The following is a 14814-nucleotide window of genomic DNA, read 5'->3' as shown; positions in this document are numbered from 1 at the left end:
CCCTAAATAGAAACAGATTAATAGAGGGGAGAGAGGAAAGAGAAAGACATTGAGGAAAATGTGAAGAGGGGGGAGAAGAGAGGAGTTCTTATTGTTATTTTACAGAGTAAGTGGGGAGCCCTATCACTGGAATACTGAGCAACAGAACAGGAAGTGGCCTTCCTGTTTCCTGCATCTTGTTTCCCCTTGACATTGTCCATCCATCCTTCTCACACACATCTTTGACAACTGTGGTCAGCAATGTGGCTCCCTCTGACATGTTCAGAAGCAAAAGGGCCGCAAAGTCTCACCACTCCTCCTGGTTTCTTGCAATTTGATATAATTGGGAGAAACAGTCTGGTTTTTCTTTCTAGAACAAAGTTTGATAGGCAAGTTATCAGAAGCCACCCATAATATGCCCCTTCAACAGCCCCTGGGAGCTCTGGTAGTTATTTTGAGCACCATGTGTGGGGGTGAGATGGCATTGCTGAAAACTCATTTCCAAGTATGCTTAGAGAAATGTGAGCTGCGGTGGAGCAAGAGCCCTTTATTACGAATGGAGAATGTGGCCAGGGTTTTGAAGACCTCTGGCTAAGCTACTGCTTCAACTCCCAGTGCAAGGCAAGACTCACCTGTAGACACTGACCTGCTTCAGGCTGCAATAAAGCTCTCAGCAGACTGGACAAAGAACAAGCAGCCCAGGCCCTAGGATGCAGAGCCAGACTTTGGTGTTGCCAATTTGCTAGTGACCATAGATTTAGAGCCGGAAGGGAACTTAGAAGCCATCAAGTCCAACCCCATCCATTGCTTCATTATGCAGATGAGAAAACCAAGGCCCAGAGACTGTGCCTTATCTAAGGTCACATAGGCAGCAATTAACAGAGGGAGGATTCGAAACCAGGTCCTCTGAGTCCAGAACCAGGGCTCATGCCACTGTACCCCACTGCCTCTCAAGGGCAGCTCTTACTGATTCTCTCTAGCCCCTTCACACACCAATACCTCCCTGCTCTTTCTTCCCTGCCTTAGCTGATTCCAGAGACTGAATCTCTGACAAACCTGATTCCACTTGTTGCTCTGGTCCTGTTCCTTCTAAGGTAGCAAGGTCAATGCTTCCTATAGCCCTTTTATGACATTGAGCTTGACTGTTTAACAATTGTCAATGCCTTGAGAGAAGGAGAGACAGCATCTTCCCCCTCCTTAGACTCTGGATCTGGATAATTCGTAACCTCAAATTTATACCTTTTTGCTAAAAATTTCTCATATGATACATTATTGAATAGACTGTGGGAGTTTGCAAATCAGAAAGAAGAAATTAAATCTTTCCCCAACTTTCCTCCCTGTTTCAGTTAAACATATCTCTGCCCCACAACAAACATCTGGATAAAAGTTGATTTAAAGACCTCTGGCATCTTGGGCATCCTCCTGACTTCCTAATGATACATTTTGGTAAAAACTGAGTATATACAGGTTATTGCCAACCAATGGATCTTCCAAATTAGACTAAGCCTGACTGGTATGACATGGCAGGAGCTAGAAGGTACAAAGAGAAATGCTTCAGAGTGGGGAGAGGCAGGGAAGGGGACATTTACTTCTATCCTTTCAGGCAAGATTCTGTTATCATAAATGTCCATTTAGACGTGTCTAGTGTCTTATAGCATACAAAGCACTTTCACATGTATTATCCTGGCCATAGATTCATAACTCTAGAGCTGCAAGGCCCTCAGAGGCATTTAAATTACAAATAAGGAAACTGAGGCCCCAGGGAAGCTAAGCAGCTCGATCAAGGTTGCATAGGCAGTAATCCCACAGAGATGAGATTTGAACTCATATCCCCTGACAGTGCTCCTTCTACTATATCTTGCTAACATAAACCACACAACAGCCTAGTGAGACAGGCAGGGCAGGTATTATTATGCCCACTTCACAAATGAGGAAACTGAGGCTCAGTGAGATTAAGGTATTTGTTCAAGGAACATAGACTCATAGATATAGATATAGAAGGGGTCTTAGAGACCACCTTCTCCAGAACACTCATTTTATAGATAATAATAATAGCTAGCTTTTATACAGCTTGAAGTTCTCAAAGGTTTTCTTACATATAGTATCTCATTCGCTCCTCATAACAGCCCTGTGAATTAAGTTCTATTGTCACCCCCATTTTACAGATGAAGAAACTGAGGAAACTGAGGTCCAAGAAGGTTAAGTGATTAGCCCAAGATTGCACAGGTGATAAGCCTCAAAGGAGGGATTTGAACCCATGTCTTCTGACTCCCAAGCCAATGTTCTTTCCACTGAACATGCTAAAATAAACCTTATAACAGCCCTGTAGGATATGTAGGGCAGGTAGTATTAAATCCATTTTGCAAATAAGGAAATTGAGAGCCGATGAGATTAATGGAGTTGTCTAAGGTTACAAAGTTAGAAGTAGCCAGGACTGGTGCCTAAGCCCTCTTCCTCTTGGTCCAATGCTCTTCCCAAGACACCTGGCTTCTGTTCGCTATACATATTTGTGCTTGTGGATATGTGGCTCTATATTGTATTGTATTCGGCAATTATGTGTTGGGGAGGTAAAGGGAAGGTGTTCCATGTGCTTAATTACTATGTGACCCTCCTATGGTCAGAAGAGTCTAGGCTTCTCTTCGAAGCTAGCACTGTGAGTGCTCCATAGTAGAAACAATGACCTGAAAGAGTCAAACACCTAATGTGCGCTGGGGATGCTAAAGCTCACTGAAGTAGATAACCCTGGTTGCAGTGCTACGGAGTCTTCGAGATGCTGCATTCATTCTCTCTGGCCACTGGTTGGCCATTCAGTGCACTAGGCTAGATAAACTCGTGGCCTGCAAGAGTGAAGACTAGAGCTCTTGCCTTAGAGCAGTATTTACACAGGTAGAGCTTGGTCGAGTCTAAAACCTGGTAGAAAAAAAACAAACAAAGGAAACAAATCACCTTAAGTCAATGGTTTCTGGCAGTCGGATGGACCTCCTGGTGGATTTCCTAGCAAATTTCTGGCCTCCTTCAATGCACTTAATAGCCTTCTTAATGTCTCGCACCCAGGCATCTCTCTCCTCCAGGTAGGCAGCCTGGAAAAAGTGGTCTTGCTGCTTGGTTGTGGCAAGTTTGAACACGAACTAAAATCAAAACATAGTATGTTAGTAAGGAACAGCTGCTGCAAGGCAGAAGCCTGAGCCTAGCCATCATTTGGCAGTGTTTATTTAAAAGTCAGCTAATCCAGTCATTCCAAGCCAATCAGATGCCAAGTCTTACTGATTCTGTTTCAACAATATCTCTTGCATCTGTCCTCTTCTCTCTACTTACACAGTTGTTGTTCAGTGGTTGCAGTCATGTCTGACTCTTTGTGACCCAATTTGGGGTTTTCTTGGCAAAGATACTGGAGTGGTTTGTCATTTATTTTTCCAGCTTATTTGACAGATGAGGATACTGGGTCAAACAGGGTTAAGTGACTTGTCCAGGGTGACACAGGTTGGATTTGCATTCAGGTCTTTCTGACTTCTGGGCTCTGCCACAGCTATCCACCTAGTTCCCCCTACTTAGATAGTCACCCCCTAATTCAGGCCCTAATCCCTTTACACCTGGACTATTGACATAGCCTCCTAATTGGCTTCCTTGTCTTAAGTCTCTCCCCACTCCAATCTATTTTACACATAACTTCCAGAGTGATATTGCTAAAGTACCGGTTTAAGCATGCAACTACCCCACTAAAAACAAACAAATGTTCCAGTAACTCCCCAGTTACCTCTAGGAGCAGACATAACTCCTATTTGACACATAAAGCCCTTCACTGTTCCTACCCTACCTTTCTAGCCTTATTACAAATTATTTCCCTTAGAACACTGTACCATCCAGCAAAATTGGCATTCTTACTATTACTCACACATAGCACTTCATCTCCCAAGTCTCTACCTTTGCATTGCCTGTCTCTCCTGCCTGGATGCATCCCCCTCCTCACCTCCTCCTTTTAGTATCCCTAGCTTCTTTTAAAGCTCATCTCAAATGCCACCTCCTACATAGAGCCTTCGTTGATTCCCCTGGGTACTATTGCATCCCTGAAGAAGTTACCATGTACTTATTTTCTATGTATCGTGTGTATATTTATACAAATGTCTCCTCCAATATCATGGATGCTTCTTGAATGCAGGGAATATTTCATTTTTGTTTTTGTACCTTCAGCACCTAACATAGTACTTGGTACACACTAGGTACTTAATAAATGCTTGTTGATCAAATGATTGATTGCAGTCAGGTAATTTGTTTTTCTGGCAAAGAAGTTAGACCCTTTGGATTCAGAAATCTAATAAAATGTAAGCTTGAAGGTAGGGACTATTTTATTATTTTCTTTTTTCCCAGTGCCTTGCACATAGTAGGCACCTTTAAAAATAAGTACTCTTTTTATTATGAATTTAATCAACAAATATAAACATTCAAATCACAAAGAACAAAAAATGAGGATTATATAGAAAATCACAACCTTTTACATGGGTTTTTCCATATATGTTAAATTTAAAAGTTAGAAACAAAATTGCCAAGTTCATTTCAACATTATGGACACTTAATAGACTTTTTAGAATTTGAAATGTTTATGTAATTCATAAAGTGTAGCAATATGGAATGGTGGAAACACATGGGTTCAAATCCCAACTGCTGCTAACTACATGTTTGACCTTGGGAAAATCATTTCATCTTTCTAAACTCCATTTTTTTCCATCAGTAAAATAAGGAGATTGATCAGGATGACCTTTGAGGTCCTTTCCAGCTCTTACTCCTATGCTCTCACCCTAGGAGGATTCAAGGGAATGAATCTCTCCATGCCAAATATTAATTCATTGGATATCCCTGAGTAAATGGCATACTTTTACTAGCTCTTATGTTCCCAAATACCAAATGGAGAGACCAACAAGAGAATTGTTTATCCCTTTAGCTCAGAGGATATTAGTTGGATTGAGAATGACCTATGGGTGCTACTGGGAGGTCACTGGTAGGTTTTAGGATTATATGGGGGGAAAGGGCAAAAGTGGGAGAAAAAGAAAAAGAGGCATATAATTAGACATAGTAGGCACTTAATAAAGACATTGGATTGAGCTAGATACCATCTACAATTGCCTCAAATACCTTTTTTGGTTTTAAATTATTATAAACTTGATATCATAAACTCTTTAGTAGCCCTCCAAATATCATTACTAGTTTGCCTACCCAGCAGCACCTTTCTTCTATGATTTAGAAAATACAGGTTTACTTATGGCTGTTAGTGATTATTGTGATGAAAAGCTTATGATGTGACTCTCTCATTTACATAAGGAAAGAGAACATTCAAATGAAAGGAGAGGGGGCAGAATAAGATGATATTAGCAGAGATGACAACTCTTTGCTTTTAGCCTCCTTTGTCCCAGCAGGTTAGGGATGTGATATCTGTGCAGGCCTAGGGACAGAGTATGTATTTGAGAGTACAAACCTTGAGGCTCCCTAGATGCTAAAGAGGCACATTCTGCCATAAATAAAAAGGGTGTATTTGGAAAGTTGACTATTCTATTACTTGAAGCAATTTTGGCTGTCTCAATATTGACGCTTGCTGTTTTGGGTGGGCACTGATTAAATCATAATTAAATGCATAGAAGTAATCAGGAAGAATTCACTTTGCATCTCAGCATTTATTGGATTGAGCTGTCAAAGGGTGAAATTTACTGTCATTATTGTCATAGTCATCATCTGCAGGTCTTTGTGACCAATCTATGATTGCTTTCATGTAGGGAACTCTTGGTCAGGGAATTCCCTCTACCAGCGCAGATCAGCATCTGTTTGGCAACTCAAAGCACCGAGAGGGTCATGAGGCTATCACTTTTCAGAGACATGCCACAAACTCAAGGTTCTTATCTTAAAGGCCCACCTTCTATTCCCCTGCTCCATGCTGCCTCATCCTGAATATTAGAAAATTAAAAATTAACCAGTCTACAAAGACTGGTGCCCACAGCAGTGATGAATGCTGACAGCTCTGCTTCCTATGTGACATTAGTTGAATAAGGCCACATTTGCAGAGAGTCCCCAGTCTAGCCCAGAAGTACCTGTGAAGGTCTGGCTCATGAATTCTTTTACTCAAGTAGGCTCTAGTTCCATAAGCCTCCATGCTGCCAGAGCCCTGATAGAGTCCCACTTTTCCAATGGGACTGTGTTCATTCAACATTTATCAAGTGTTTGCTCTGAGCAAGAAGAAACTGAGGATCAGAGATATAAGGTGACTGGCCCAGGGTCACATAACTAAGGCAGCATGGCAAATTGCTTAGTGGTCAGATTTATGAGCTAGGAAGATTAAAGATTGAATTCTGTCTCTGACACACACTGGCTATGTGACCCTGGACAATTCAATTAGCCTTTCAGTGTTCTAGGTAACTTTCCAAGATCAGAGGTGTCAAACTACATTAGCAGATAAAGTTCCTTTGCCATGTAGTTCCCTATATTAAGAAAATTGTGGGTCTGCTCCTATCCCCTATCTTTTCTCCTAGCTTCTAAACCATTATTTTTCATGTTGGTAACATTTAGGAGATGTTTATTGAGTTAAATTGAAAAAAATAAGGCCATATTGGAGGACAATTAAAAACAAAAAACAACAACAACAAAAACCTTACCATTCTTTTACCAAAGTCTTGGCAGGGACTGGTAAGAGTACTTCCTTTTAATGGGATCATTCCCTTGGGACTGTTATCACTCTTCTTCTTGTAGAATTCAATAGCATCTTCCAGCAACACAACCCACATGGGTTTCCAACTATTGAACATGCTGCCCTGTGTCAACACCACAGAAAGAAAAAAAATGAATCTTTTAAAAATATTTATTTCTTCCAGTTTCCATGCCCCTAGCCACCAAGTCAGGATATTAATGTGGAGGTTTCTAACCCAGTTAGCACTGAAGGCTGTTAATATACTAGAGGGCATATAACCAATTATCTACATGTATGGAGCAAACTTTAAACGCTACAGGAAGGTCAGTGTGAGAAAGGATCAGTGTGGGAAGGAAGACTTTAAACATTTTGGAGGCATTTTATAAAGTTATTTCCCATTATGTCCCAATGTAAATGTTTAAATTTTCGCTAAGTTCTGAAAATACCACACCTACTCTTATTTCTCATTTCAGGGAATAAAACTTCCCTTGCTAGTCTGATCTCTTCTTGGTGACCTTCTCAAAGCACTTAAGTTTGTATCAAATATTTGGACAATTAATCACATGCTTCTTACTGTTTTCTAATTGTTTCATGTACATTAGTCTTGTTTCCCCAATGAAGGTGCAAGGTCCTCAAGGGGAGGAATTGTGACGGCTTAACCCTCTTGCTTCTCCTTACTACATCTATTGCAGAACTGGTCTATCATTGTGTAGTATAGTAGGCACCTGATGTATACTTTTCAAAAGGCTTAATTCCCAAATAAGATTCCTAAAGCACCACTGTAATCATACTTACTTCTGCACTCAAAAATTCTGTGGACATCCATGACCTAATGAATCAAGTAAAAACTCTTGACCTTGGCATTGAAAATCCTCCATAATCTGGTTCAACCTACTTATCCAGTTTTATCTCATACCACTCCTCTTCACCTATTTTATGTTCTGGTCAAACCAATTAATCCCCATTCCCTGTTTTCATCTGGCCCTCTCCTATCTCTAAATCTTTGCTCACATTGTCCCCTGTGCCTGGAGTGGGCATTTCCATCTCTTGTAGCCCTTCTCTTGCTTCAAAGCCTAATGCAGACGTTGCCTCCTCCATGAAGTGCTCTCTGGCTCACCCCCGCCCCATACTCCCAGGTAAAAATGGCCTCTCATTCCTCTAAGTCTTTATAATGCTTTGCCTGGGCTTCTCCCTTCGACTCGTCCCATTCTTTTTTTGTAACACTTCTAAGATGAAATATATAAACTCTTCTGTGTGGAATTTAAAGCTCTTCATAACCTGGCCCTATGGACACCATCCTAGTCCTCATGCTATTCCTCATTTCATCTTCTATCTCCATTCCTTTTCTGTGGATACATCTCTCCCCTATGCCTAGAAAACTCTCTCTTTCTATCTCCCTCCTTAAGTTTCCTCCAAGACTTACCTCAAGGCAGTACCTTCTTCATGTGGCCTTTCCTTATCCTTACAGCTTCCAATGCCTTCCACTCGAAAGTAACCTTCTATCTGCTTTGTATGTGTTATCTATCTGTCTATCTATCTGTCTATCTATCTATCTATCCATCTATATTGTTTCCCCCAACAGAATGTAAGCTCATTGAGGACAGGAACTGTTTTGCTTTTTATCTTTCCCATATTTAACAAAGTGGCCAGAACGTAACAGGTATACTTGTTCATTGACTGAGTTGCATATTTGCCCTTCCTCTTATTAGACTATACATTCCTTGAGAGTAGACCCTGTTCTGTAACCACCTTTGCATACCTGGCGCCTAGAACAGACCTTGTATACAGTAACTAATTAATAAATGATTAATGAATTTTTTTTGAACATATAACTCTTGGACAATTCCAAGTGCTACCGATCTTCATGGAAAATAGTGAGAAATTCTTCTCTTTCTTTAGTTATTATCAACTTGTGTTATTGCCCCATTTTCTTTAACCCAAAAAGGGCCCCCTCTCACAAGTCAAAAAGTGCTTCTGATAAAAGGAACCACAAGGAACTCACCCAAATAATTAACACCCTTGCTACAGAGTTATTTTTTTTGAAAAGTGTCAAACATAGTATTGCAAGAACTGAGTACAGTTCCCTTCTGTGGCCAGTTCCCACTAGTTCTTAACCATTCATCTTAACAGTTAATAAAGTCTTTCTTATCTTACAGTTTTTAGTGTGGTGGAAACACCTGGCCTTGGAACCAAGAAGACTGGGTTCAAGTCCCTCTGCTGACACATAATGACTGTGTAACCTTGGGCAAGTTACTTAATCTCTCATTGGTCTAAGCAACTAAAACTATAAATTTCAGAGGAGAAGGAATTCCTCGTGGAGAGTCCCCCAAACCAGTGAAATCACAGGTCCCATCCCTATGCCAGCTGATGAAGCAATGTAGCAGAAACAGACAAAAGGAGATAGTAATTCTTGGAAGAAATGTTGCCTTCATTCAAAAATAATTTACTTCTCTGGAGTTCATCAGGATTTAACTTATATTGAAGCAATGAGCTATCATTTATCAGGCACGGAGCCTAATATTGTGATGGGCACTGGGAATATAAATGAAAAAGTAATAAAATACTTAATCTCAGGGCAAGTCAATAACAAGGTCATTTGAGGAGGGAGAAAGCATTAACAACTGGGAAGTTAAAAAAAAGGCTTAGGGGCTAACACTTGAACAGAGCCTTAAAAAGAAGATAAGGATACTGAGAGGTAGAGGTGAGAAATGCATTCCATGTATGAGAGGATCCTATGCAAAGGTATAGAGATGGCTACTGAAATGCCAGGGTTGGCAAACAGCTTGTAGGTTAGTTTGAATAGGAGAAAAAAAAGAATATTAAAAAGGCTAATGTAAATTAAGTATAGAAAGATGGGATGGTCCCAGGCTTTGAAGAACTTTAAATGCCAGATGAAGAAATTTGTAATTTATTTTAAGGCAAAATGGAGCCACTGAAGATTTTTGACCAGGGCAGTGTAATGGTCAGAGTGGTGGCTTAGAAAGATTATTTGGGGAGCAATGCAAAAGATGAATTGGAGAGGGAAGCCAGAAGGCAATTAAAGGGCTAAAAAAAAAAAGCTAAAAAGATGCCTGAGAAAACAAGTATAAATAGGTTGGAGAAGGGTTTGGACAAATTCATTGATGATATGTCCAGACTGGGTTATTGAGGAAGTTAAGTATACCTTCACGACATTTTCAGGTTCACACAAGGAAGGAAAATTAAAATGCCCTTCCACAAATCATCCCTTGGTGCCACTGTCAGAAACAACAAACAAAAATGGGTATGCCACAGACAGCATTTACAGTGGTCCTATTTGTGTCTGCTTTCACTTTAGAGCCTTCATGCTGATGCTGAGGTTACTGCACTTTGTATACCTCAGGAAGGATTTCCGGCTAAGAATCTAGCATATAGTTCTTACCTAATGCCTTGCCATTATTCCAAAGACTCAACAATTCTTTTTATTCCATCCTCCTTCCAATCCTGGGAGATTCCTGGGAAATGGGTATGTTTATACCATACTGAAGGAAAGAAACTTCATCCTCAGTGGTATTCAGTAACTTGCCCTCAGAAAGCCAATCACATAGACCTGAGCAATAACGGTGAGTTGATGGCCCTTAACCCAATACACGTACTTTGAAATTACATTGGATCCCTTATTGAAGTGGCTCTCCTAGCTGTGGCTGTGAGTCATCTCACAAAGATTTCCAATGACCTTCACCATACTCAATTACCATTTCCCATGTCTTGCATTTCTCCTCACTTTCTGTTGCATGAACATCTAAGATATTTAATGTCTAGAACAGAGAAAGAGTGACTCTATTGAGCTTGGACTCTTTGCATATTACCTATTCTATGACTTCATACACGTCATGAAAACCAGAAAATTCAGATAACATTGAGGTCCTAGCAGACCCTATTATTTATCTGTGAATGGCAGAGGATACTTACATAAAGCTGCTACTTGCATAATTGGATGGTTCTTTATTATCCCAGTTGTTGAATTCCTGCCTAGCCTTAATTTTTTTAAATTTTTAGCATTTTGATTTTGACAAACACAGCAAACATATACATTTACCTATATGAAGAACAGAAAGAGGACTGCATATGAAACTGTGAATTTCCACTATGTACATCTTCTTGTGTTTTTCATTTACTTCAAATTTAATATACATGTCTTTGAATCCTGCTCTCCCTGGATTTAAGGACAGCTCCCTTCACGCTTTTAAACACAATTTTAAACACAGTGCTACTTCTTCCAGCAAGCCTTCCCACACCACCTCATGATGATGTTTAGGTAACAAGAAATGGAGAGGATACCTTGATGAAGTTATTTAACTTTCCTGGCCCTCAGTTTCCCTGAATGTAAAATGGGAATAATACCAACTTATAGGGTTGTTGTGAGGCTCAAATGAAATAATGTACATAAAACACTTTGCAAATCGTAAAAGGGTATATAAACACCAATGATTATTATTAGGAGCAAATACAAGCAATGACAAACATAATAGGAAGGATAATAACATTTTAACTCAAAAATCACCTAAGAATCTACTTCACAAACTGTGGGCAGAGAATCCCTAGGGTACATAGTGGTCCTATACTTAAAAGTGGCCTGTTTGTTCTCTATTTTAACTGGCCTACTGAGAAGTGTCTCAAGGAGGCAGCTTCTGAGGCAAAAAAGATGACTCAGTTGTCATTGCTGTTGTTGTCTACACGTGTCTTACTCTTTGTGACTGACTCTTCATGACCCCATTTGGGGTTTTCTTAGCAAAAATACTGAAGTGGTTTGCCTTTTCCTTCTCCAGCTCATTTTACAGATGAGGAAACTGAGGCAAACGGGGTTAAGTGACTTGGCCAGCATCACACAGCTAGTAAATGTCTGAGGTCATATTTAAATTTGGGAAAATGAGTCTTCCTGACTTCAAGCTCAGCACCCTATCCACCGTGCCACCGAGCTGCTTAATCACTCTGTTAGGTGCTTTTAAAAAACAAGAACAGCAACAACCCTGAAACTCTTACATAATCAACCCATAAAAAATCCCCTTCTGTCTCTTTCCATCTGTCCTCTACTACCAAAGCAAGGCAATGAAACTTGGCTGCTTGTGCCTTCTATCCCCACCCAGCCCACATTTCCTTGCAAGGCTGTCCTTCATTTTAAGTGAGCTAAAACTCAGGGAATAAGGTGTAGGATATAATTTCCTCAGGTTCTGCACCCACTAAGGATGACCCAACTTCCCTTTCTCATCACTCTCCTCTCATGGACTTGAATGTAAGGGGACATAGGTTAATGTGCTAGCCACAGCAAAATGAAAAATGATCTCTTTAATCGTCCTATTTTACCTCAGCATGAGTTTGGAGACAATTGTGATTGCGGCCAACAACCTAGAAATGACATTTTGTTTAAATGCTTTTTGCCAGCTCAGCAATGAGCTAGCTGGCATTTTTAGTAGCAAGAAAGTTCCTCTTTCTCATTTATATTTTATGGAGGGCTTTGAGCAGGGAAAAGAAAAATGAACTTGCATTCTTTGCATATTAACTAATCCACGATACTCTTATATCATGGAAGCCATACAATTCAGATAATATTGAGTTCCTAGCAGATTCTGTTACTTATCTTGAGAATAGCAGAGGGTTCCCATATAAAACTTCCACTTGCACAATAGGGTGGTTGTTTATGCAAACAAGACAAATACCTTTTACAATAATGACATTCCTGGTCCAATACTTTGCATTGCATCCAGTCACTACAAAAAAAGTCAGTAAATGTTTGCTTTTCTCTCTTGGTGTGATAGCCAGATAGCCTCACTTAATATTAGACTGAATGAATCGCCTCTTCTCTGTCCTCTCCCCACCTGTTGAATTCCTACATATCCATTGATTTTTATGATTATGAACTTGACAAACATCAGGAAATGTGAATATTTCACTATACAAAAGAAAACAGAACAAGAAGACTGCATACGAAACTGTGAATCTTCACCATGTTCATCTTACTAAGATTTGAGATAGAAGGGGGGGGTAATCTGTATATTACAAATTTAATATGCTTAAATTAGGCCCAATTCAAATGTTACTTCTTCTAGGAAACCTTCCTTCCCCTTCATCCCCCAGTTAGAAATTATCTTTCTCCCCCCTCAATTATATCATTTATTATTAAGAATTATGTTGCTGCTGTTCAGTCGCTTCAGTCGTGTCCAACTCTCCATGACCCCATTTGAGGTGTTCTTGGCAAAGATGTTGAAACAGTTGGCCATTTCCTTCTCCAGTTCATCTTACAGGTGAGGAAACTGAGGCAAATAGGGGTTAAATGACTTGCCCAGAGTCACACAACTAGTAAGTGTCTGAGGCTGGATTTGAACTCATGAACATGAATTTTCCTGATTTCAACCCCAGTGCTCTATTCATTGTGTCCTCCAGCTGTTCATGTTAGCTCACTAATTTATATGTATATATATATATATAATATATAGATATATATACATATATAACTATTATAACATTTTACACCTCTCTTAACTATCATGTATCATTTTCTATTAGAGTTGTTTATCTATATTTTATATCTCCTTGCTAGATTACAAGTTCAGTGAGGGCAAGGATCTTTTCTAAATCTCAAAATTCTATCTCAGTGCCTGGCAATGTACTCTGCTCACTGCTCTACCCTGCCCTTAGTAAAAGGAAATTTGAACCTTAAATTATTAGAACAAGAAGGGTCATGAAAGATCATGTGATCCAACCTTTTGATTTTCAGATAAGGAAACCGAGGTGAAAATATGTGATATACAGTACTTGTCTCCAGAAACATGATCAGATCATGAACCAGGCACATGCTGCCCACATAATTTTCCCCCCCAGACCTGTGAGTTTGTAGGTATGGGAACTTCCTGTGAAGGACTGCAATGTGTAATCTTACAGAGTTGCCTAGGACACTGTGAGGGTAAGGTCCTTGCTCATGGGCAGTCAGTTCCTTCTGACTCTGAAGTTAATCAACTTTGCTGGCAGACTTGGAATCCACTCGTAAAATAATCTCAACTAAATTCCTTTATGTCATACGGAATGACTATTGTATGATGTCATAAATGAAGGGTGAAGAGAGCAGAGCACAAAGAACAATATGAAAAACAGTTACAACTATATAAATACAGGCAACTTTAAAAGAGCCACAAAGCTGAAATCAAAACAATAGCTAACCAGCTAAAATGCACACCTTTTACTTCTTTTAATAAATAGTAAACTACTAAAGTCCTCACATTCATGTTCACTTGCCATCATTCCTTTGTGCTGTTTTGTTGAGCTGTCAAAGGGTTGTACTTTTTTTGGAGTAGTGGTGGCAGGTGGAGCTAAATTATGAGCTTGGGGTCAAGGTTATATAATGTAGTAAACTACCATGCTTCTAGTCATCTACATTTGCAGCTTTGGTGTAACAGTCAACTCCTCACTATCACTCACCCCACACACCCAATGAGCTGCCAAATCTTGTCATTTCTACAACAGCAGTTAGCATTTATAGAGCACTTTAAGAATTGCCAAACACTTTAATATGTTACCTCTCCTTTCTCTCCACTCACACAACCACCAGCATCATTCAAACTCATTACCTTTCCACCAGACTATTGAAATAGCTGCCTAACTAGTCTTCCTGCCCCATCACTCCAGTCCACTTTCCACATGGCTGCCAGAGTGATTTTCCTGAAGCTCAAGTCTAACCATCTCCCTTATTCACTTAATGCCAATCCAATGTTTCCTCAATATCTGTAGGAGGAAATATTTTACCTATTTGCCATTTAAAGCACTTCACAATATTTTACTTCTCTCAGAACAGCTATAGTTGAGTCAAGCTGACCTTTTAATTATTCTGCTTATGTCACTCCACTTCCTATATCTCTTCATTTACACTGGCTGCCCCCAGCATCTGGAATGTCCTCCTTTCTTACCTTCTCCACTTCTTTCCATGATAAGTATGTGTCACATTTAACATAAATCCTTTCCTAATCTCTCCATCTCCCCAGCCTCCTTATACCTATTTTGTATCTACTTCGTACATATTTGTGTTCACGCCCCACTCATCAAATACAGTTACCCCTTCCACATCATGGGGGTTCGGGCACAGTGCCCCCATGATCTGGAAAATATGCATAAAATTTTTTTGTCTTCCCTTTGTACCAGAGAAGAAGTCTGAATTATTA

General features: G+C 39.8%; 1 protein-coding gene across 1 annotated transcript in view; it reads right to left on the bottom strand.

The window, feature by feature from the left end:
* PLEK (pleckstrin) overlaps nt 1–14814 on the bottom strand; it is a 35358-nt gene that overhangs the window by 12584 nt on the left and 7960 nt on the right. The window contains exons 2-3 of the mRNA XM_020985402.2: nt 6615–6770; nt 2926–3107 (exon numbers count right to left, since the gene is read on the bottom strand). Coding sequence (XP_020841061.1) covers nt 2926–3107; nt 6615–6770 — 338 coding nt within the window. The remainder of the gene's footprint in view (nt 1–2925; nt 3108–6614; nt 6771–14814) is intronic.

The sequence above is a fragment of the Phascolarctos cinereus genome, unplaced genomic scaffold (assembly GCF_003287225.1).
Source record: "Phascolarctos cinereus isolate Bilbo 61053 unplaced genomic scaffold, phaCin_HiC Scaffold_2;HRSCAF=192, whole genome shotgun sequence".
Lineage (NCBI taxonomy): Eukaryota > Metazoa > Chordata > Mammalia > Diprotodontia > Phascolarctidae > Phascolarctos > Phascolarctos cinereus.
The sequence above is the reverse complement of the archived record's forward strand: the minus strand, read 5'-3'. Positions and strand labels throughout refer to the sequence as shown.